The 22,591-nt window shown below is 41.7% G+C and overlaps 1 protein-coding gene across 1 annotated transcript in view; it reads left to right on the top strand.

The window, feature by feature from the left end:
* Nucleotides 1-1,437: 1,437 nt before the first annotated feature.
* The window catches only part of map3k10 (mitogen-activated protein kinase kinase kinase 10), a 48,432-nt gene continuing 27,278 nt past the window's right edge, over nucleotides 1,438-22,591 (top strand). The window contains exon 1 of the mRNA XM_085430230.1: nucleotides 1,438-4,203. Within this exon, the coding sequence (XP_085286356.1) occupies nucleotides 3,207-4,203 (997 nt within the window). The 5' untranslated portion in view covers nucleotides 1,438-3,206. The remainder of the gene's footprint in view (nucleotides 4,204-22,591) is intronic.

Genomic DNA, 22,591 nt, shown 5'->3' with positions numbered 1-22,591 from the left:
ATTGAATTGCATTGTTACATGACATGAAGTGTTTGTATTGTAACACTGACTCTGAGCTTTGTAAATCATTGCTAATAATGTCTGTGTATCATATGCCATATATTCCATGTGCCTATATTTTGTCAATACAAACAATTGCAGTAAGAAACATAGTTTTAAAAATATCTATATATAGCAAATATTATCACTCCAACCTTCAGATTGGTTTATTAAAGGAGAGGTCAAAGGTCAAATGTGACATACCAGACTTTTAGGAGTCATATTTTTGAAGTTATAAAGCTTTTTATCAATTTTGATGAATAAATCTTTCAGTTGACCTTGAAAACCTTGGTGGATTCAGCTCAAATTTTAATGGACTGTTAACATGACCCCACTCTACACTCTACAAAGTTTTATCAGAATTCATCCAAAACTTTTTGAGCCATTACCTCGTCGGCGGGGTTGATAATGAAAATATAGGATGTGAATTTTCCAGCAAGTCAAATATATAATGTGACAAAAAAAAAACCTTTCTAATAAGATGTAAGAATAAACCACAGCATGCAACCTAAGCACTGATAAAGAGTGGAGTTTGACGCACAGGAGGGTGTTGCTAAAAGGATGGCAAGGACACCACGCCTTGAATTCAAAGCGGCAATGAAGGGTGGAGAGTAATAAAAGAAGTGGGGAGAAAGAACTTGAAGAAAGATGGACTAGAGAGTTTGATCCCCTTCTGAATAAGACACTCCATTCAAGACTTTCTGTTTCACTAACTGCGCACCAGGGGTCAGTATAGCTCAACAATTAATGGGCGTGAACACTATTGTTTAAAAAGACATTATTTTATTGCTTTTTCTTTTTTGCATTGTACTGCTATTCTGGTCTTATTTTTAGATCAAATAAAAAGACCTTCAGCTACTGCTTTCTGAATTTTAATAGGCTAAATAAAATAAGTAATGCTTTATAATCCGTGATTTTATGGCCTATGAGACAAATACCAGCTGCCACTGGTGCTTAAAAATCACACATTAAAAGCAATGGAGCAGGACAATGGGAATCAGGGGGCTACCAGTTGGGTTAAAATGCCTCTTTTGTGTCGTGTTATCAACTAGAGCCTAAAAATATCCTTCCCTATTTTCAGCTCCAAAATCTTATTATTGCATTATATTATAATATATAATATTTTACATTATTTGAATTGTAATCTGGTTGTTTTAAGTGGACAGTAGGCCACAGTATATTAAAGGATAATGCTAATAATGTACTGTACAGCCAGCCGTTTCCCGATGATTGTAATAATGTTAATTATTTAGTTATATCAGCTGCCAGAATGATGTAGGTCAGCTGGAGAGCACGCAAACACTACATTACCCAGGGTGCACTTGCACACCAACACAGTCCAGTCCCGTTCCAACAGACTGCGGTGTCTTACACTCTCCGCCCTGCACAGTGAGCGTCACCCTGATCTGCGCACAGGCGATGGGATCGCGGGCGTGGACCTGTTACCTGCTGCAGCCATCCCTATGATTAGAGAATCGGTGACGGGGGAAGCGCTCGCTTCAGCGTACGTGAACGGCACTCCGGCATATTTGAATGCAAAGTCAGCCCGCAGACTGACAGCTCGGAGCTCGAAATATTTTGTCTGTTTGGTGTGTGTGTGTAGAGGGGGAAGAGAGAAAAGCCTTTTTGAATACAGTGGAGCTCCAGACAGCTGGCTGAACGCAGACTCCCTGAGCGCTTTGTCAATCTGACGCCAAATTGTGAGGACCTCGATGGGCCCCTTTACTTGGATGTAAACCGTACGCCCATGCGACGATGTCAGTGGATGTTGCTGGCTTCACTTTCCAGGTTAGGTTACAGTAATTGTTTACGTATTAAAATTAAGCCATTTTAAGGCGGAACACGCGAGAGGCACCTGGATACGCTGCACCATTTTACACACAGGATTTTATTATTGTTATTATTATGATCATTAATATTAGTGGGATACAGATGTGTCTTGATAGAGGAAAAATGGAGACAGTGGATTTGTTCATCTCGTCCTCGGATAGCCTGTAGAGCTGTTATACCGCAATGCCTCCATGCAAACCTTATGTGACGGTTTCCGTCTCCGCTGAAGAAGTGGCGGACATTTAAAGCTCACACCTTCCTTACGCCGCTATAGATTCGGCGATCGTGCGCGGTAACAGGGCAACGGGATAATGATAAACGCTGGCATTTCTTTCCCGTCACCAGTGAGGAAGAATTTCTTGTCCAAACCGACGCTCGTCACCATCACCAATGCAGCCCAGCAGAGGCGATTAAATCAGGCCGCTGCACAGAGACGGAGGCGGGTTTGTTATGCTCAGACTTGGCTGGATGCTGAACATGGTGCCACTTTCTCAGCTCTGTATTGACTACCTGTCGCCCAGCCGCCGGCTCATTTCACTAATTGCCCAGCTGTCTTAAAATGGACGAGGCTTTTCTGATGAAGGCTATTCAGGGACACTGAACCGGCTCTTGAGTGGCCATGCGTGTAGGATTTAGCTTGGACCGGCTTGTCTGGATGTAGGGCGCATATCCGCGGATATTCCCAAACACAGAAGAGAAAACAGCCTATATTCATGGAGATGGCAGGCAGTGGAGGTGCATCTATACGGGGCTGGATGAGAAATAATGAGGACCTCTGCGCAGAGGATTTCACTCAGCTCGTACACCCACAGCAGTTTGCCTAAGAGTCTATACAAGGAACATGTCTGGCAACCATCAGAGGTCATTCGGGCAAATAAATCAAAATTCTAACAAAATTATGAGCTCAGATTGTAAATGCTGGATTTTTACTGGATGGATTTAATTCACAGCTTATTAGCTGATCAGGACCCCTGAAGGCATCTCTCTGATTATGCTCCTTCACAGATAAATACGCTCTCCTGAGCCAGCTTCTTCTTCTTCTTTTTTTCACAAGACAGTTTTGAAAACAATCAGTTTTTTGGGGCATGGGGTTAGGATCCATTCTGTTTGACGTAATGTACGTTATCCCTGAATAAACTTGCCTTTGGGAATTCATGTTACTTCCACACTTTGTGCCAACAGCACAGCAGCAGCCGGTGACAGGATTTAGGATTTGGCACAGTTTCAGCAGCGATATGTGGTGATGGGGGAGAGCAGTCGCTGCTCTCTGACCCACTGATTCCCCTCACCCCTCCTCCGGTGGTCGAGGGCAGCTCATCTCAGTCAATGGGCCCTGTATGGATTTTGTGCCTGAGTTGTTCGAGGGCAGGCCAACAGTGTCAAACAGCAGTCAGGCTGCCATGAACCCATACAGCAGAGCGAGCAGCACAGCGGCCCCCCTGTCCTGCACCAGCTGTGGGGGCTGTTGCTCACCCCCTCCCCCTTGCCTCATTCCCCCTGGGCCCCCTTCCTCTACTACCTCTTCCTCTTCCATGCCCCCAAACATGACCCCTGCGCCACCAATGTTTCCTGCCCCAGTCGTGCAGGTGGAGAATGGTAGCAGCTGGAACTCCTCCACCATCTCCTCCTCTGGCTCCCCAGACTCCCACTCTGGTCATCGAGGTGGGGCAAACAACCCTTACTGGACGGCAGTGTTTGACTATGAGGCCACAGCTGATGAAGAGTTAACCCTGCGGCGTGGGGACCTTCTTGAGGTTCTCTCCAAGGACTCTAAGGTGTCTGGAGACGAGGGCTGGTGGACGGGCAAAATCCAGGACAAGGTGGGTATCTTTCCAAGCAACTATGTCACAAGGGGAGACACTCCCAATTACCAGCAGCTGACTTCAGGAGGACTGGTGGCAGGTGGGGTGGGTGATTGTCCGTTGGAGATTGACTTTTCAGAACTGCTCCTGGAAGAGGTGATAGGAGCTGGTGGATTTGGAAAAGTGTACAAAGGAGTGTGGCGGGGAGAGGAAGTAGCCGTTAAGGCTGCCAGGCAGGACCCAGATGAGGATATCAGTGTCACAGCAGAGAGCGTGCGGCAGGAGGCCAGGCTGTTCTGGATGCTCCGGCACGCCAACATTATCGCGCTCCGTGGAGTCTGCCTGAAGGAGCCCAACTTGTGCTTGGTGATGGAGTATGCTCGAGGGGGGGCTCTAAACCGAGCCTTGGCTGGGAAGAAGGTCCCCCCAAGAGTTTTGGTGAACTGGGCCGTCCAGATTGCAACGGGGATGGACTATCTGCACAACCAGGCGTTCGTACCCATCATCCACAGAGACCTCAAGTCGAGTAATAGTGAGTACTTCAAAGTCTTTTATCTTCTCTGTAATCAAACAAAGATACTAAAACACATTTCAAATGTGTAGTTGTTGGAAAAAAGGTTTTGATGTAATGTACGTGTACTGAGACAGAAGAATAGAGCAGAACTCAATGGTGGATAAACATTTTAAATTGTTATGATGTGAGATCAGCAGGAGGAGTTTGCTCAGCTGTTGTGTTATCATGCAGCTCAAGGTGACTGGTTATTTAGATTATGTTGACATTATGATGAGATATTGTTTGCAGTACTGCAACCTTCAAGCTGACCTTTGTGTATGCTGGAGTGAGGATACACACAACCTTACATAGTTCTTCTGTTTAGCTCCTCCGTTTAATATACACACACTTGAGTTATAGGTCAAATCTACTTTAATCTAACACAAAGTCACACAGAATTGCTCATTTATTATTATTATTATTATTATTATTATTATTATTATTATTCGAGATGTTTGAAACAGGTGTTCCACTTCATTCAGTTGTAAGTAGTGGCAATAGAGGATTTTAAACAAAAAGCTGACTATATTATCATCAATTTGCCTAAGGTTTTGTTTCCTCCCTAAATTTGTATGCATGGCATTTTGGAAGATTCAATTTAGTGAACTAATTACAACTTTACTTTGATAATGACTGACTCAAGGCGAGAATAATGTGATTGATGCAGTCACAATCTATTGATCGCCGTATCAGGGGCATATTATAATACGAACAGCATATGCAGGACTCATCCAGTGTGCATCACAGTGTTTTACTAGAGAGGAGAACACATGGCACCTTTTTCTTTTTAAGAGCAAAGACGGGTGAACTAGTCTCTAATCTGAGCAAGCTATCCATCTCTGCACATGAATATGCAAAAAGTCAAGATTTTTGTTGCTGAAAGCTTTCATTGACCAGTGGTGTTTGATCATCAGAAGAGCAGAAAAAGAAATAAAAGCAAGATGGGATTTGCAGAAATACACTGGTTAATAATTAACTACTGTCTGAAGATGATTATCTGTATGTGCAGGCGATGACCAGAAAGCAGAATTCATGGTCTGAATTAATATATTTTATACATTTTTATTTGGTAGGGACGCTTCCTTTAACATAGTTCCAATACAGAGCATGAGTGTTTATAGCTAGTTCTAATTTCTATTCATTGTCTCTGGATGGAGTTTTGCATCTGCAGTACACAACTATAGTTTTACTGTGATCAATTGTATAAAACCACAATTGGAAAAACCTAACAGATTATCTGGGTTCCTAGACTGTAGAACAATAAACGGGAAGGACTTAGCTTAACATGATGACTGAAATCAGGTGGAAATGGCTAGCTGGTCCAAGCTAAATCAGCCTATCAGGACCTCCAAGTACACACCAAATAATCATAACATTTAAACCATCTACCTAGTAGTGCTGTGCTATACTCATAGCTGGACTGGCCATCGGGCATACCGGGCATTTGCCCGGGGGGCCGATGGTGATTTTTCGTTTTTATGGGCCGATGATTTTTTTAAAAAAATTTTTTTATAACAGTATAAACAATGAAAGGTGGTGGATTGGCCAGATGCTGGCAGATGTGTAAAAATAACTCAGTTGTTTGGTGGTGGCTATGGTGGAGCTGCCACAAGAGGCCAGGTGGATGAGGGAAAGGGAAGGCAGGAGGAGTAGAGACCCGCCCATCCGAGTGTCAGGTGAACTGAACTTCAGGTAAGAAGTTATGACCTGCAGTCTATCTGGATCAGATATAAACCAAGTTTAGGTGGAGTTTATTTTCGTTACGCTGAGTTTTTACCGTCAGTTACAATAACTCGTACTGCGTACTGGCTAGCATGACGGAGTTTCTACAGCTGGGTGGGTGCTATGATGTTACTGCTAGTGAACTTTATTTTACTCATAAGGTTAGTTAGTAGAGTTGCCAACCATCCCCTAAAAAACGGAATTGTCCCGCATTCAGAGAAAATATTACGTGTTTTGTATTGAGCTAAAAAGGAACACAGTTTGTCCCGTACTTCAGCTAGGATGGAAAAAGACACAAAGCTGGAGTTTTTCTCTGTCTTTCCGCTGTCAGCTGTCTCTTCTTCTCTCATTCAATCGTGAAACTGATCAATGATCAGCTGATCAGCTTTTCTCTCTTGTTTGTTTATCGCCCACTATGCGCCAGAAAGAGGAAACCAGCGGTTGTCGCGCTAAACAACAGCAGCACGTTTAAGCTTGATCAGCTGTTGTTAGAATTTATTTAATATTAATTTCTAGTATCAGCTGATGTTTGCTGGAGCCACAGCTGTAAAAGCTGCTGGTCATGATGTCGGTTTGGTTATCTGGTGAGAGGGAAACATGAAGATGAAACCAGGAGATGTCCTTACTGAATCATCAGAGCTGAACAGGTGATGGAGAAACAGGTTTACCTTTTAGGTGACATGAGTGAGTTGAAGGGAAGTTATGAACTGTTTCTGAGAGACAAATAACACCAGGATCCTTTTCTAAGTAGCTGACAGCTGGTAACTGTGCAGGGGCGGATCTAGGAAAGTTTTGCCAGAGGGGCCAGGTAGGGCATTAACAGGGAAAGGGGGGCACAAATAAAATACTTTTCCTTCTTATTCTCATTTAAAATGTCTAGCTTTTATTAAATAATTATCTGAATCTTACAACCAAAGTTTTTATCTGATGTACAACGTATAGAAATCATACATATACCAACAAGACAGTGTACATCACTGTCACAACAGCGTTTGTTTTCATTCAAAGGCTTTATGGTTTTTCCTATAACACCTGGTGGGCCGGTTTCTAGTCAAAATGCCCGGACCGATTTTTTTGTCCCAGTCCAGCCCTGGCTATACTGCAGATTTCGATATAGATCAGATAATAAGTAAATGCAGTTCAGTATTGCTGATATCAATACTGATACTTTTACAGCATAAAGGTAACTTATGTTGGAGATCACAGTGTGTGATATTTGGATCGATCTGCCTTGTATCTACTACCTTGTATTGTGTACACTCACCGTTATACACTGGACCTCGGGGGGGGGGGCAGCTTCTGTCACTGTGTCACTGGCAGCAAATTCTTTGGGTCCTGTGGGTTGCACTGTGGCACCAAAATCGACCTGTAGCATCTTCCAGATTCTCAGTGGGATTGAAATTGTAAGACTCAGTGACAGAGATGGTTCCTGAGCACTTTTGTTTTGTGTATGTAGGCTGATGTTGTGGCAGTGTCTAGGTACATGTGTATTAATGAGAAGATCAATGTTATTCACTTAAATTGCGTTGCGTTTTGTAGCTGTGGCTCATCATCATACGGAAGCTTGTTTCAGACTCTAACAGATTGTACAGATGGCAAAAATTTGCCATCTTTACAATAAAATGTCAGGTTTGAGTTATTTTTCTCAGACATTTAAGTAACTAAGTCATAACTTGACTTATGTAGGGCAAAAATGTTTCTTTTAGTAGATGAAACAAGCTTCCACGTTGTTATCATTAGCAGAAACCAGTAATTTACAGTATTTCAGAAGAGAAGAGAAAGAAACACTTTAGACTGGTGAGAAATAAACACTTGCAGAGCAGCACACGGTGCTGTGCTGCTGTGTTAAATGGTTGTCCCACATTGAATATTGACATGTTTACAGTCTATATGTCAGATTTGTGGTCACAGCTATTGCAGTCAGGGCTGCCCTGTGTGCAATCCTCCGGGGCAAATGAGCCCTCTCCCAGTCACTGCAGAAATGTGATCATAAAGGTGTCATCACTGGATTCCAGTATTTGATGTGAGGTTTTGGGAATGATGACACTAGCGGAGAAACTTAAATTGATCCCAGCAGGGAGGCTTTAGTCCTGGTCTCACTTTACCATGTTTTCCCTGCCATCTCTCGCTACACCTCCTACTGCTCCTCATCCTCTTCCTCCTCCTCTATCCTCCCCTCCTCAAGGAGAGCAGTTTTGCTCTGCAACTCACTGAGCTATTTTTGGTCCTTTGTGCTACTTGCTGTTTAAAGACGCAGTTGCAGTTGCTGGTGCATCAAAGAAATAATACACAGCAAGCATCTAAGTGCGTCTAGGTACAGGTCAGGTACGGAGAGTGTTTATTTATCCCAAGTGACATGAGTCATGGGGGACGGATAGTACAAATAAGGGTGGAGTATGTAGGATGCTGACTGTAGGCCTTTTAAGCAGGAGAGGTATGAGTAGCAAACACACTCGTTGCTCGTGTGCTGTTAATCTTCAGTCCCTGTCTTCATGAGTCTCGTACTGCCATACATCCTCAGTTCTGTCTCTGCCGTCTTCCACCTCCTCTCTGTACGGCTCAGGCAGCAATGATGCGGGAGCTGATGCGTATTGGACAGCAGAGCCCTGGCAACAACGCCATAACGCTGCCTTTCCATGGTGACATGGGCACTGCTTCTGTGCTACTGAGTCATACAGCTGCTAGCCGCTGTCAGCTGCTGGGTAAAATGTCAGTCCCCTAATTTAGTCGATTGTGTGTGTGTGTGTGTGTGTGAAAATAGCAACTGAAGAAATGCAGGAAAATCTCAGGGAGGGAATGTTGGACTCTCTTTTCCCTCCGGAATAATGAATCTTGCCATAAATGCAGGGTGCTAATCGTTAAGCATGTGATTATATGAGTCATACCCGGACTGGTGGGATGTTTGCATTAGCCTTGTGATGCCCAGAAGGGAAAATCTTGGGAAGAAAGTGAGACAGAGGAGAGAAGTAGCAGGTCAAAAGATTGGGAGGATAAGAGGGTGGAAAAGATCAGGTGGTGAAGAGAAAATAAGCTGGAGTGTGGAGACTGCTGGGAAAAAACAAGAGAAGCAGAGCATGGGGGGAAGATAAACAGTGGTTCATCTCAGTTTAGGGTTACACCTCAGCTCATTGTCCAGGTGCGCTGGTCTCAGGTGTCCTCTTCAAACCGCCGACCACTTGGCAGCACCGCGGTTACAGTGCAGCACAGGCCCCCGAGCCTCTCCACCACCTCCCGTTTCCATACTCCCAAAGAGAAAAAAGAAATCATCAAGGGAAAACGTGACACTTGTGATAGATCAAATCAGTGTTGGAAGCTTTGTGCAAGTTTTCTTTTCTTTTTTCTTTTTTTTTTACAGCAATATTATTTTTGGCTCAGATGCTTTCTTCTAAATTTATCCCGAGTGTTTGCAGCGGGTGTTTTTAACCTGCTGAGTGTCGCTGCCGTTGTGGGCCCACAGCGAGCGGGTGAGTCTGTGTAACCGGGATAATCTGATTACAGTGACCTCCTTAGAGTGATGTCACAGCATGTTTGTGGGTTGGCAGGTCATCGCCCCCGCGGCCATGCCTTACCTGTTTCTCTGATCCTGGATCAGCCTCTAAGTTGCTCAAAGCATAGGGCACCAGTCGCCCTCGCTTGACTCAAATGTAAAACTAAAGGAAGCAGAAAAGATTTAGAGTGTCGATATCTGGGCAGCGGTTAGCACTGTCGTTTCACAGCATGAAGGTCCTGGGTTTGAATCCACCATCTGGGCGGGGCCTTCCTGTGTGGACTCTCTTCTGGTACTCTGGCTTCCTCCCACAGTTTAAGGCATGCAGGTAGTGGGGTTAGGTTAACTGATGATATTAAATTGACTACGAATGGTTGTCTGTCTCTCCCGTGCTACGCCTGGCGACCTCACCCTAATGCAGCTGGGACAGGCCTCTGGACAAATGGGGAATACAAACAGTCTCAAGATGACCTGGGAAAAAAGGTTTATGATGACATTATTTCTGAAGCAGAAAATTAGTCGGGGAAATCGAGGCACATTTATCTAATGCAAAAGGATGACCTGCAATTTTAAGGAAACTTTATGCTGGAATGTGAGACAGAAAGAGGAGCCACTCTAGAAATGTTTGAAAATGTCCAATTTTTGGAGAGCTGTTTTGTTTTTGTCTTGTATGGGGCAATGGTTGAAGTGATTTTTCCCCCGTCACCCCGCCTGTTTCTCCTTAGTGACCGGGGCAGTCCTACCACAGCTAAGTATGTAACTGGAGTATTAATGGTTGGTATTTAAGCACCAATCCAGTTGTTAATCAGCCTCATTTTTTCCCCTTTACTTAAAATAAATGTTAATGTTTGGAGATGGTAGTTGAACCACAGTGATACAGTGACATCACAGGTGGTAACCACAAACATCATCACCTCTGATGTCACTGTACAGCGTGTCAGTGATGTACATAAACCATTACTCATGTAGTGGCAGTGGGAGTGAAACAGAAAGCAGCATTAACCCAGCGTCCACTTACTCAGTTAAACTCTAACTTTCAACGAGTCCTCGTAAGTGGACTGTATTAAAAATATAAATTTAATAAATTCATTTAAAAAGACTGAAATTAGCTGGGCCTTCAGTATGGTTTGATGAGATGCTGATGACAAAAGTTCGGCTCAAGTGATCTGTTAAATTGTGTTTTACTTTGCTTCAGTGCAACCAGTAGTCCAAAACCTTCACAGTGAGTCCAGCTCCACACGTGTTCAGGGAATTGATTCATAAAGGTTTCAGGACTGACATCATTAGGTGATAACCACAAATATCACAAACATCACATTGGTGTTGTTAGTGGTTAACCGTGAACCACTGGGGTGTCATCATATCTGATCTTGGACTACTGGTTGCACTGAGGCAAGGTAATAACACAATTTAACAGATAAATTGACAGATACTTTGAGCTGAGAGTTTTGTAATAAGCAGTTCGTCCAGCTATATTGAAGGTCCAGTTACTTTTCCACCTTTCAACCATCTAATTTCAGTCTATTTTTAAAATCAATGTCCAAAAGATACATTTTTAATATAGTCCACTTACAAAGACTGCTTGAAAGTTATAGTTAACTGAGTAAGTGGACATGTCAATGCTTCTATTTCATTCCCACTGCCACTACACAAGTCTGAGTCATGGTTCATGTACATCACTGACACTCTGTGCATACACAGAAGCAGTGAGTCAGCTGGAGGTAAGACAATACAGGTGAGCAGATCACCTTTCTTTGCACAGCACATATCTGTGCCTGTATCCTGCTCTTACGTACCGTAAATGCTTTGTAGCTTGACTGTGTTACACTGTGGACATTTACAATATTTGTCCTTTGCTTTGAACTCCTGTTTGATAACATTATTAAAAGTCTGTAACGTATAGGTAGCTGGTGGTTTTCTGGCCTCAGATGAAGCTCCTGTAATGTTTAACAATGAATGCAAAGGCTAATACTATAGACACACACGTACACAATAAAGACAGAGCACGGTTGACAGTACCTGCTGTTATGACTGCAGCAGCTTCAAATGGAAGCCATTTACACAGTCAACAATCACGTGAATAGTGGGAGACCCTTGTCCCAAAGCTGGCTTGTTGAGTATTCTGCCTGAACTCTGAATATTTAAGTTATAAAGCAACATAACAATAATTCATTCAACAGATTTGTTTTTTTGCCTTTTCTTTTTTTTAATTTGATGTGTTACACTATAGCGGCCATGACATCAATAACAATGCTTGCGCGCTAGTGCTGTAATCGCTACTTAAGATTAGCAAGCTGAGATATGGCATATAGCTGCCGTCATTGAAAAGCCTGTCTGGCTGTGTGTGAGAACCAAAGAGCGAGTCTGTTGAGGAAAGGATTAGAGCGGTGGCCAGTGTGGGCTGCTAATCCCCCAGAGAGACAGAGCAGAGGCCGAGGCTGTGACTAACTGGGCTAGTGCGAGCCAGCGATGCTAGGAACTGGGCTCAAAACTGTTATCATGCCACAGCCTTCGAGACTGATGTGTGGAAGTGCACCCACAGCCACTTCGTTAGGTACAACTGTTCAACTGCACAATAAAGTATCCGACCGGTCAATCATATGGTGGCAACTTGGTGTATTGAGGCATAGAGAGGTTACAGGAGAATAGCTAGCCGGCATTGAGCTGAGAGGAAAACAACACTAGCCTAAATAATAATTCATTATAACAAAAGTATGCAGAAGAGACTCTCTGTGTTGAACCTTGAAGCAGATGGACTACAGGAGCAGAAGACCACACCGGGTGCCACACTTGTTAGCTAAGAGCTGGAAACCGAGGCTACAATTCACATGGACAGCAGAAGATTGGAAAGACTGTTCTTTTCCTAAAGTCTTTACTTTTGCTGTAACATTTGGATGGCACAGTGACAATTTGGCGTAAACTACATTAAAGCATGGATCCATCCTGCCTCGTATCAGCGATTCAGGCTGCTGCTGGTGATGTAACGGTGTGAAGCATACTTTCTAGACACGTTATGGCCACCTTTGTATCTACTGCAACAATACTCAGATTACCTGAGTACCAAAATCTCTGAGGACTGTTTCCAGCACCTTGATGAGTCCATGCTGTGGCGAAATAAGCCAAGCCAAAAGCTTCAGCTTAACTTTCAGTTATTGAGAGATTAGTTGATATTTGCACACTAACTGCCCGGTGAAGCTTGCAGACAGTGTGGACAATTGTTTTTTTTTTGTTTTGTTTGTTTGACTGTCGGGGTATTGCATTTGGTCTTCTCACTGTAACATCAGGGTGGTTACCACCTATGAAAAGTAAAGTCCATATCAGAGGTTTTCAAACTATCAGGGAGGTTCAGAGTGAGGTAAAGATACTGTGTTAGGTACATGCAAAGCAATGGGGAGTTAGTTTACATGTTTTAACTTCTGTGTATAATTATGATGTTAAATACTGTGTAAATAGATAACATGAGATGTGCTTACCTTTCAAATTAGGCCACACAATAATTTTATGTGTCACATATGAAAATATTAAACCAATAGCACCAATAGCAGCTTTCAGTGTATGACTTTATAAAGATGACAGCTAGTACAGATGATTTTTAATGTTTGTGTTATTAATATTTTATTAATTGAAATATTTCAGCACTGAATTAAAATGCAAACAGCCGGAGGACACCTTCTACCTGATGACGTGTGAATTATGATAACATGGCATTAACCAAGGTTTAGATTTTAAAGACCAGTTCCAATTTTACAGCTATAGTTCAGGTCAAGGATAATATTCATGATACAGGTATAATGGCTTCATGACAGCTAATGTAAAAAGAAAAAAAAGTCTTTAAAGAGAATCCACTATGTTCCTTTATGAAACAATGAGATCTGTGTATTTGTACCTAATTCCTGTGACTGCTCTAGACAAACAGTTTAAGTCATTTGTTTTCCTGTTTTCTCTGTGTGATGTCATGTAGAATTGTTATCCTTAATGTGGTCATCTTGTTCACACAACTCTGGCAGCGAGCACAGAAGCCCCACCCACTGGCAGCCAATCAGAAAATAGTGAAGGAACATTAAAAAGCTAAACAGGTTTATTATGAACTGTAAATCATTCAAAGCTACTCTAATAGAGTCGGAACCATCAGAATATATCCTCTTAAAGTTGGAAAATTAGGTCTGCTAAGTCAAGTTTATGACAGATTAAGGATCCTGGGCCTCATCTTAGGGTTTAACAGCAAATCAGAATATTAAGATATTTTTTTTTCTTGGAAAATCATGCAACCCTTCGAGCAACAGCTTAGGTAGCCCTGATCGGTGTCAGCTGATCTTAATCTTCGGCTACTCAACGTTTGGGTTTGACAGCCTACCTGAGAGGCGAAAGTCAGGGCAAAATAAGTCAATAATTTGGTTTGTGTGAGGCAACTATTTAGTCTGAATTTTTGTGTTACATTTAAGATGTTGGAATAAATTATGCGACTAGATTAGGCTGTGTTTTAAATTCTGCATGTCTCCAAGCTCGGTGCATGTACAGGGATGTAGGCCTGCGTGTGTATGGAGGTCGGGCTGCAGGACAAAAACTCACACTTGTGCTATCACACATGTACACACACACTTATGTACATGCTACAGCACAGCAACAATGACCCCATTCTCACACAGCAGTCCAAGACAGAGCAAGAGCAGAGCTCACAAAGGCAGGAGTCACTGCAGCGGGAACGGGGGGCGAAGGATGGGCGATGCTGGCAGTGAGGGTCGACTGTAGGCTGTGAATAGAGAGATGGATGGAAGCAAGGCAGGATGGGTAGGAGAACAGAGCAGGAATGCAGTGATTGTAGAGAAACCCCTGCAGGCTCGGCAGGGAATGGGAATAGATAGATGGATGGGGGAGGAAGGGACAGGCCAGTTTGAGAGGAGGTCAGACCAGTTTTCTTTCCCTCAGTAAGGGAGATACAGATTAAGGCTTACATCGCTGCTGCACTGAAGGCTGCAGTTCTTTTCGATCTGTGTCCATATATATGTAGGCCTCATTATACTGATAGACTTGGAGTCAAATGAGCAAATTGTATAACACATGCAGGTTTGTTAAAAAGTGAAATCATAATAATGCTGCTTACATTTTCCCTAATTTTGCTGTGTAACACAGCAGCCACCTAGCAGCTGAAAATCAGTTGTTCAGCAACGTCTCCAGACTGAAATGCAGACATAAATCAGAGCCTGATCACTGTGTGCCCCTGACAGCTTTATCTTTAGTTCTCCCAGCTGTGAGAAAATTGGATGTTGCTTTAGATTAGCTGTTTAGTTTTGATAACCATGTTGGCTGTTTTGTACAAACCTGTTTTTATCATCTGCAGAATATTACCCGTCTTAAATTTACTGTTTCTCATTGTCAAATGGAAATAATTAAATATGCTTTTTATAATTCATTATTCCTCTGGCAGAGCAAATCATCTCTGAATTGCTTAGAAATCATCCAGGAGTTAGCTTCTTCTCCCCAGAAAGATCTTCCTCTGAAAGATCTTTTGTGATAACGATTCTGTCCTCCTTACATAGGTCTGTTTCAATCCCTATATTGGTGAACTACTAGATCCAGGTCAGCTCCAGGTCAGCTGAAGGCAGATGATCAGTGCTTTTAGATCCAGGTCGAGGAGAAAAGGAGACTATGCTCTTGAGGCTGTCTCCCCAAGTTGTGGAACTAGGCTTAAAATCAGACACTGTTGGTACCTTTATGAAAGAAAGATACCTGTGCAAGTTTTCATTGCTAGAGTTTTTTAAAAAGCAATGCTCGAATTAAATACAGATTTTAAGTTGCATAATCTGCAACAGTGTGTTTACTTCATTGTTAATTTTGGCATCAAATTAGTTAAAAACCCTCATGTGTTTTGGGGGCTGCTTTGTCCGACGATGTCTCATTGATATCAAACCTACAATAGATAATTTTTGCAGCTTTGGTGAGCCTAAACGGCATTACTGCAGGCTTTACTGTTTTTCTTGTAACCTAGCAACCTCTATAAACACGTCACATGAAGCGATGAACACACTACCTAGAGGCATCATTATAAATTCAGTCTTTCATTGCCACATCCAGTCCTCTTTACGTATTACTTTACAAACAGCAGGGTGGAAGGAGGATCCACGAATGTGCTCGTTGTTTGTAATCATGGTCCCTCCGTGGATCCTTCCTCTTTTCTGTGCTAACCTTATGGTCATAGTAGTTCTATTTTTCTGACAGATCAGTGTGTGTGGTTGTTTCTGGTTTATTTTTAGATCACAAATCATTTTTGTGCTGTTTTGTACTGTAAAATACTACGCAAAATCCTGCCATTGCCACTTTAAACTCCAACGGCACAGTTGAGTAGTAGGCTAAGGTCATAAGAAAAAAGTAGGCTGGATAACAGGCCTCCAGGTTTTGTTGCTTACTGATCAGTAGAAATAATTAAGTCCCTTCAATCCTGAAGCTCTCTCCATCGTGTGAATGCTTGTCCCAGGCTAACGCCTGTTTTGTCCCGTCTCTCACTCTCTCTGTTAGGACAAATCCAAAAGAAGCTTTCTTCTTTTGGATGGATACATTTACAAAGTTGTTTGTATATCTTTCATGTCAGTCAATTTAAAGCTATCTACCAGTAACTCTGAAGATAAATCTCTAGAGTTGTTTGCAAATTGCTGACATACTTCCTCTTTGTTGCAAATAAAATATTATTTAGTGAGGGAAAATTCCAGCCTGGTGACACCAATTAAAGATTTATTGAGCTTTTACAAACACGTGACCCCTAGCTATGTGATGTTAACTTTTTAACATTTAAAAATCGAATTAGGACCTAGTCACGCAGACCTAGAGACCAGTCTGCAACCATTTGGCAACCACCTGTTGCTAAGGAAGAATGTGTATTTCCCCAAGCGATTGGCAAAAACCTCCTTATGATTGCTTTAGTTGCTAGCATGTAGCTGTGGTTGTAGTTTAAGTGGAAGCGATGAACTTGTCTACAAACACTGTTCAGCTTCTCTCTAAGCTGCAGTGAAACTTTGAAAACGGAGACATAAATCAGAACTCAAGACTGTTTGCCAATTGAACAGTTCTCCCTTTTGAAACATGTTGGTTGCAACGCTGAGGCACAAGTTCTACTCTGAACGCAATTAATCTAGTAACTAGCGAATATTTGCAGACAAACAAGAACAACGGGCAACAGCGGCAAGTTTTCGGTCTTTATGACTTTTACCCAGTGACCTCCAGGAACCACTACCAAATAGTCAGCAGGTGGTTGTATCACGTCCGAGGTGACAGACAATATGAGCATTAGATCATCTGAAATGCGGATGTGGTGTCATTTTTCTGTGGTTGTTAAAAAGAAAAAACACAACAAACTTTAAAGTAAAAAGTCAAAATGCCTCTTTTAAGCAACTCCAAAGCTCACAAAAAATGTGAATAAAAAAAAAGAGGTTTTTGTGTGAGCTTTCTCAGCATCAGGGAGCTGTAAACTTATTTTACACTCTCAGAGGTTTCCTAACAGCTACAGCAGCGATATTGATTTCTCCACTCACAGAAGCCTCAGTGAACTCTCCAGACATGATGTAAAGTGAAGAGGCTGATTTAAGTTGTTCTTCTAACCTCTTTTTCGTTTTCTGATATTGCCTACAAGCTTCTTCAGATAAGTCTCCTCCAGCATTATTGTGTCTTTAAAGTAAATTCTTTAGTTTTTTTAGGGAGACCGCTTCATTGAGCATTTAACCACTCATATTTAAAAAAATGCTTATTTGGATACAAATGATTTTATAACCTGCAGTTTATTAACTTGGCAGTTTACCTTTGCTAAAGACTCACTGGAAATTGAGAAACCCAAGAGTTATAGTGCCAACCGTATATTTGTATATATATCACTGTGAAATTTTTAATTGTAAAGATGTTTACTATCATGGTTTTTAAGAGGAACTGCTCTTCTGGTGTGACCTAAATAATGGAAGGCATTGGTTATATTGTAACTATATTGTAATTTTTCACTTCTAATCACTACATTCTGATGTTTTTCAGTGAATTACGGCTAATTCATAAACTCCAGTTTGTTCATGTAAATGGTGACTCTTCGTCACAAACTTACGGATAATTATGGAGTTCAGCAGGGTTCTGTGCTAGCACCAATTCTACTAGCATTATAGACGCTTCCCTTAGACAGGAATATTAGCTGACAATTAGCTTTATCTATCCATGAAGCCAGAGGACAAATTAGTTAAACTGCAGGAACGTCTTAAAGACATAAAGACCCAGACCTAATTTCCTGATTCTAAATTTAGCCCTAAAAACCTTAGAAACATGATGTCTAACCAGATACTTGGCATTACCATGGCTTCGAATAACAGTGTGAGGGATCTGGGAGTCATTTGATCAGAATATTGTGAAGTCACAACTTCTTTACATTTTGGTGTTAAAATGTACTGAAATACATACTTAAGACTTAAAAATGTTACTGGTTATATTTGGGGAAAAAATGTTGCAACTAATGATTATAATATTTGTCCTATACACAGAATCGGTATGGTTATAATTGCAATGAGCATTCCTGCATAAAATATATTGAGGTGATGAATAACTCCATTTGGTCATTTTAGCTGCTGAACTAGCTTGGCTGCTTGAGAGTTAAATTGCTAAATTATTTAAATTGCTGAATTCAAGGTCAGAGGTCAGGTTTCTGAAAATCTTTTTAGTGGGATAACTCAAGAATGTGGTGACGTATGATTTACGAGCTGGTACCAAAGGTGTGTCTACTAGGAGGCTGAGGGGTAGCACTGACAGTCGCCAGTATTTTTAATGACTTACATTTACGTCCCACATAACCATTGTACTAACAAAGCACTAACACTAATAAGGTGTTTAGTGATATGTATGTGTTGTGATCGCCCAGAAAAGTACAATTAAACTTAGTTCCCTTCATTAGCAATTTAAATCTGTTAGTCATAAACACAAAGCTGTTTGATTACCAGAACATTTTATTCAAACAGAATGTGAACATCCTGACTTTTAAACAAAATCAGCTTTTATCCAGTGTTGTTGTATTTTTCTTACATTTAATTCACACCATCAAGAATTCTGGATATAGTAAGTAAGTAAATAAAATTTATTTATATAGCACATTTCACAGATAAAAATCACAAAGTGCTTTACAGTAAGATCAGACATACAAGTTAAAATTAATTAAATTAGTTAAAAGCCCGTTTGTATAAAAATGTCTTCAGCTGCTTTTTAAAGGAGTCAGTAGAGTCTAGACAGCGTAAAGACAACGGCAGAGAGTTCCACAGCCTAGGTGCCAGTGCCTGAAAAGCCCGATCCCCACGTGTTTTAAATCTAGTACGTGGGACCACCAGTAGCCTCTGACCTGAAGACCTAAGTGCTCGGGATGAAGCATGAGGTTTCAGCAGGTCAGAGATATACTGGGGAGCTTCACCATGCAGAGCTCTAAAAGTTACAACTAAAATTTTAAAATGAACCCTAAAATTTACAGGCAACCAATGAAGAGAAGCCAAAACTGGAGTAATGTGTGACCTCTTGTTTGTACCAGTTAAAAGTCTTGCCGCTGCATTCTGTACAGACTGAAGGCGATCCAGAGCTGATTTGTTAAGACACGTAAAAAGACCGTTACAATAATCCAAACGAGAAGAGATAAAAGCATGAATAATCATCTCAAGTTCTGCCTTTGACACCAGTAGCCTGAGTTTAGAAATGTTTCTTAGATGATAAAAACAGTTCCGGACAAGTTGTTTAGAGTGTTTCTCAAGAGACATTGAACTGTCAAATATAACACCTAAGTTTCTGAGACTCGACTGAAATGAAGGGTCTAAAAAACTGATATGCTGCCTAATTTCTGAGAGCATGTGATCAGGTGCAATAATCAAAGTTTCTGTTTTATCTGCATTTAACTGAAGGAAATTGTCATTTAACCATTGTTTGATTTCTGACAGACAATTATTTAAACAAGACAATTTATACAACTCAGAAGCTTTGAAAGAACAGTACAACTGAATGTCATCAGCATAGAGATGATAAGAAATATTATTGTAACGTCTGATAATGTGGCCTAGAGGGAGGATATACAGCAAAAAGAGAATAGGACCTAAAACAGATCCTTGAGGTACCCCAGAAGACAGAACTGATGTTTCCGACAGCACATGATTTATACAGACAGTAAAGGATCTCTCAGATAGATATGACATAAACCATTTTAAAACAACGCCAGTAATCCCAAACAAGTCCTTCAGCCTATTTATCATGAGGCTGTGATCAACAGTATCAAAAGCAGAGCTGAGATCCAACATAACCAGAACAGTGTACTCTCCAGAGTCTGCTGCCATCAGAATGTCACTAGACACTTTAAGCAAAGCGGTTTCAGTGGAGTGCAATTTGCGGAAACCAGACTGGAAAATGTCCAGAACATTGTTCTTTTCCAAAAAGTTGTTAAGTTGTTCTGCAATTGTTTTTTCCAAAATCTTTGACACCAATGGAAGTTTTGATATTGGCCTGTAACTGCTTGGAAGAGATGGGTCCAAATTTGGTTTCTTTAATATTGGTTCAACAATAGCTTGTTTAAAATAGCTGGGAACTGAGCCAGTATAAAGAGAAGTATTTCCAGAATACAGGGGCCAATAGAATCAAACACACTAATGAAAAATGATGGAGGAAGTACATCAAGGTGGCTTGAAGTCAGTTTCATTCGACCAAGCAGAGCACTGATGTCCTGTAGGGTAACAGGAGTAAAAGAGGACCAGGTATCAGAGGTAAGCAACGTGTCAATGTGATACTGAGAGGATGATGGAGAAATATTAGACCTGACAGCAGCGACCTTATTAACAAAATAGTTTAAAAAGTCATTACAGTCAGATTTAGTATAGACTGGTACATGAGGAATATCAGGAGAGACAATGTTTTTAATTGTATCAAACAATACTCTGGGATTTTTCTTTTTTGAAGCTATTAAATTAGCAAAATATTCCGTTCTGGCATTTTTTATCATGTTGTTAAGTGAGAAAATTGATTCCTTGAGATGTACCCTATGGACCTCAAGCTTGGAAGCCTTCCATAAACGTTCTAATTTGCGACAATATCTCCTAAAATTTCGAATACTTTCATTTATCCAAGGACAGAAATTTGAAGAATGGACAACATTTAGTTTCAGAGGTGCCACCGTATCTAAAATAGATTTACATTGATTGTTAAAAGACAAAATAAGTGAATCCATATCATTTTGAGCCATGCGAGGGACAAACATGGCAGAAAACCTTCTAGCAGCATCCTGGTTTATAATCCGCCTTTGGATCATCAATTTAGGAGGTGAAGGATCCACGTAAAATGACAAATTAAAGAATATACAACTATGGTCACTCACATGGACATCTTCCACACATACATCATATATATTTAAACCCAGGGAGAAAACAAGATCAAGAATGTGGCCCTTCGTATGTGTGGGGCCAGAAACATGCTGCTTAAAGTTAAAAGACTCAGTGATACTGATGAGCTCAGCAGCAGTGTTACAGGAAGCGTCATCAATATGAAGGTTTAAGTCTCCCAATATTACAACCTTCTCCAGTTTAATGATCGATGTCAGAAGGTCGTTAAATTCAGTTAGAAAGACCCCAGCAGGTCCAGGAGGTCGATAGATTAAAATACAATAAAAGGTTTTCAGAGAACCGACCTTCATCATCTGTGACTCAAATGAAGAGAAGAAGTCCGAAGTCACCAGTTTGCATATGAGTCTGTCCTGGTAAACAGCAGCAAGTCCTCCACCACGTCCTAAAAGACGCGGAGTTCCAATGACAGAACAGCCAGACGGGCAGATTTCATTCAGGTGGACATAATCCTTATTTTGCTGCCAGTTCTCAGTCAGACACATAAAACCTAGAGACTCTTTGATAAAAAGATCATTTAAAATAAATGATTTGTTCGGTATAGAGCGAACGTTAAGCAGGGCGAACCGAATTGATGACGGTTTATCTGCGGAATCTACAGCTGACTGCAGCGGTACTTGAATTAAACACCTGTGCAAACCTGTGGACCTGCCGGGCAGGGCAGCGACTCCAGAGTTGGAAAAAACCTTGATCGATGAGCAGACGTAGCTGTCACCAACAAAACGGGAAATGGATGACGGACACAGAGTGAGCAAACTGCTTTCGAGGAATGGGGCTCGGGTCCCAGGCGGCAGCGTAACATCCCCAGCAAACGACAGGAGAGGAACTGGTCGCAGACACCGAGAGTCACCCCACAGCAAAGCAGCTAGCCTCCGGTACCTTCTCCGTTTCACCTGGACGCCGGCCCTCGTTCCCCTTTTTCGTCTCATATACTGTTACTGGATATTTATCATACATCTATACATGTTAATAAGTACTCAGTCTAATGGTTAATTATTCTGATGAATGGCTTACAAAGTTTTCAGAATAGTTTGGTGAGAGGTAGGAGATCTGTAGTTGCAGTAGTAAAAGCGTGCCACACTGTGGATTATTGGAAGGACTTTGGACTTGTTCACGTCTTGCCGACACTGTGTGAACTCAACCACGCTGCTAAAACACGTTTATATCACTTCGCTGTCAGAAGGACATGGCGCTGAGCCTCAGTCTGTCTCTATGAGTGAGAGACAAAGGGAGAGCTGCAGTGAAACTGCTAAATCGAATCCATCAGTGCCTGCACGATTACAAATGATGCACCCGCTCGTCACGATTGCTTTCTCCACTGATCAATAAAACTCTGATTTCAAGCCGGTTAACAGCTATGACTCCCTCCTTCACTGACACACATTTACACGTCCCCAAGCTGTATGATGGTGTACATAATGCACTGCATTATGTAGCTGAGTAACAGGTTCACTCAAATTCAGGGATTCTGCTGAATTTGAGTTTAAAAATGATAAAGAATGCAACTTCTACAAACAAATGTACACAGTGGATTGCTCCACCATACGTTAAAGACACATGGATTTCAGTGGACAAAGTCATAAAGATTTACACTGGCACGTCCTGGGCTGTTTAGTGGTTGTTTAGTTGGCTGTTAGAGAGTCATTGTTGTTTGCCAGCAGCCTGGCACGGAGAGTGGGGAGTCGGGCTAAGCAGAGAAGGCGCTGGGTGTCCCTTCCGAGCCGAAGGTCCTTCACGCACTTTTATAGCAGAGTCATGTGAAGGACACTTCAGTGAGACGGCA

The sequence above is a fragment of the Copadichromis virginalis genome, linkage group LG14, assembly GCF_057382275.1.
Source record: "Copadichromis virginalis isolate Kocher_CV1m ecotype Utaka linkage group LG14, C_Virginalis_male_GT1.1, whole genome shotgun sequence".
Classification (NCBI taxonomy): domain Eukaryota; kingdom Metazoa; phylum Chordata; class Actinopteri; order Cichliformes; family Cichlidae; genus Copadichromis; species Copadichromis virginalis.
The sequence above is the reverse complement of the archived record's forward strand: the minus strand, read 5'-3'. Positions and strand labels throughout refer to the sequence as shown.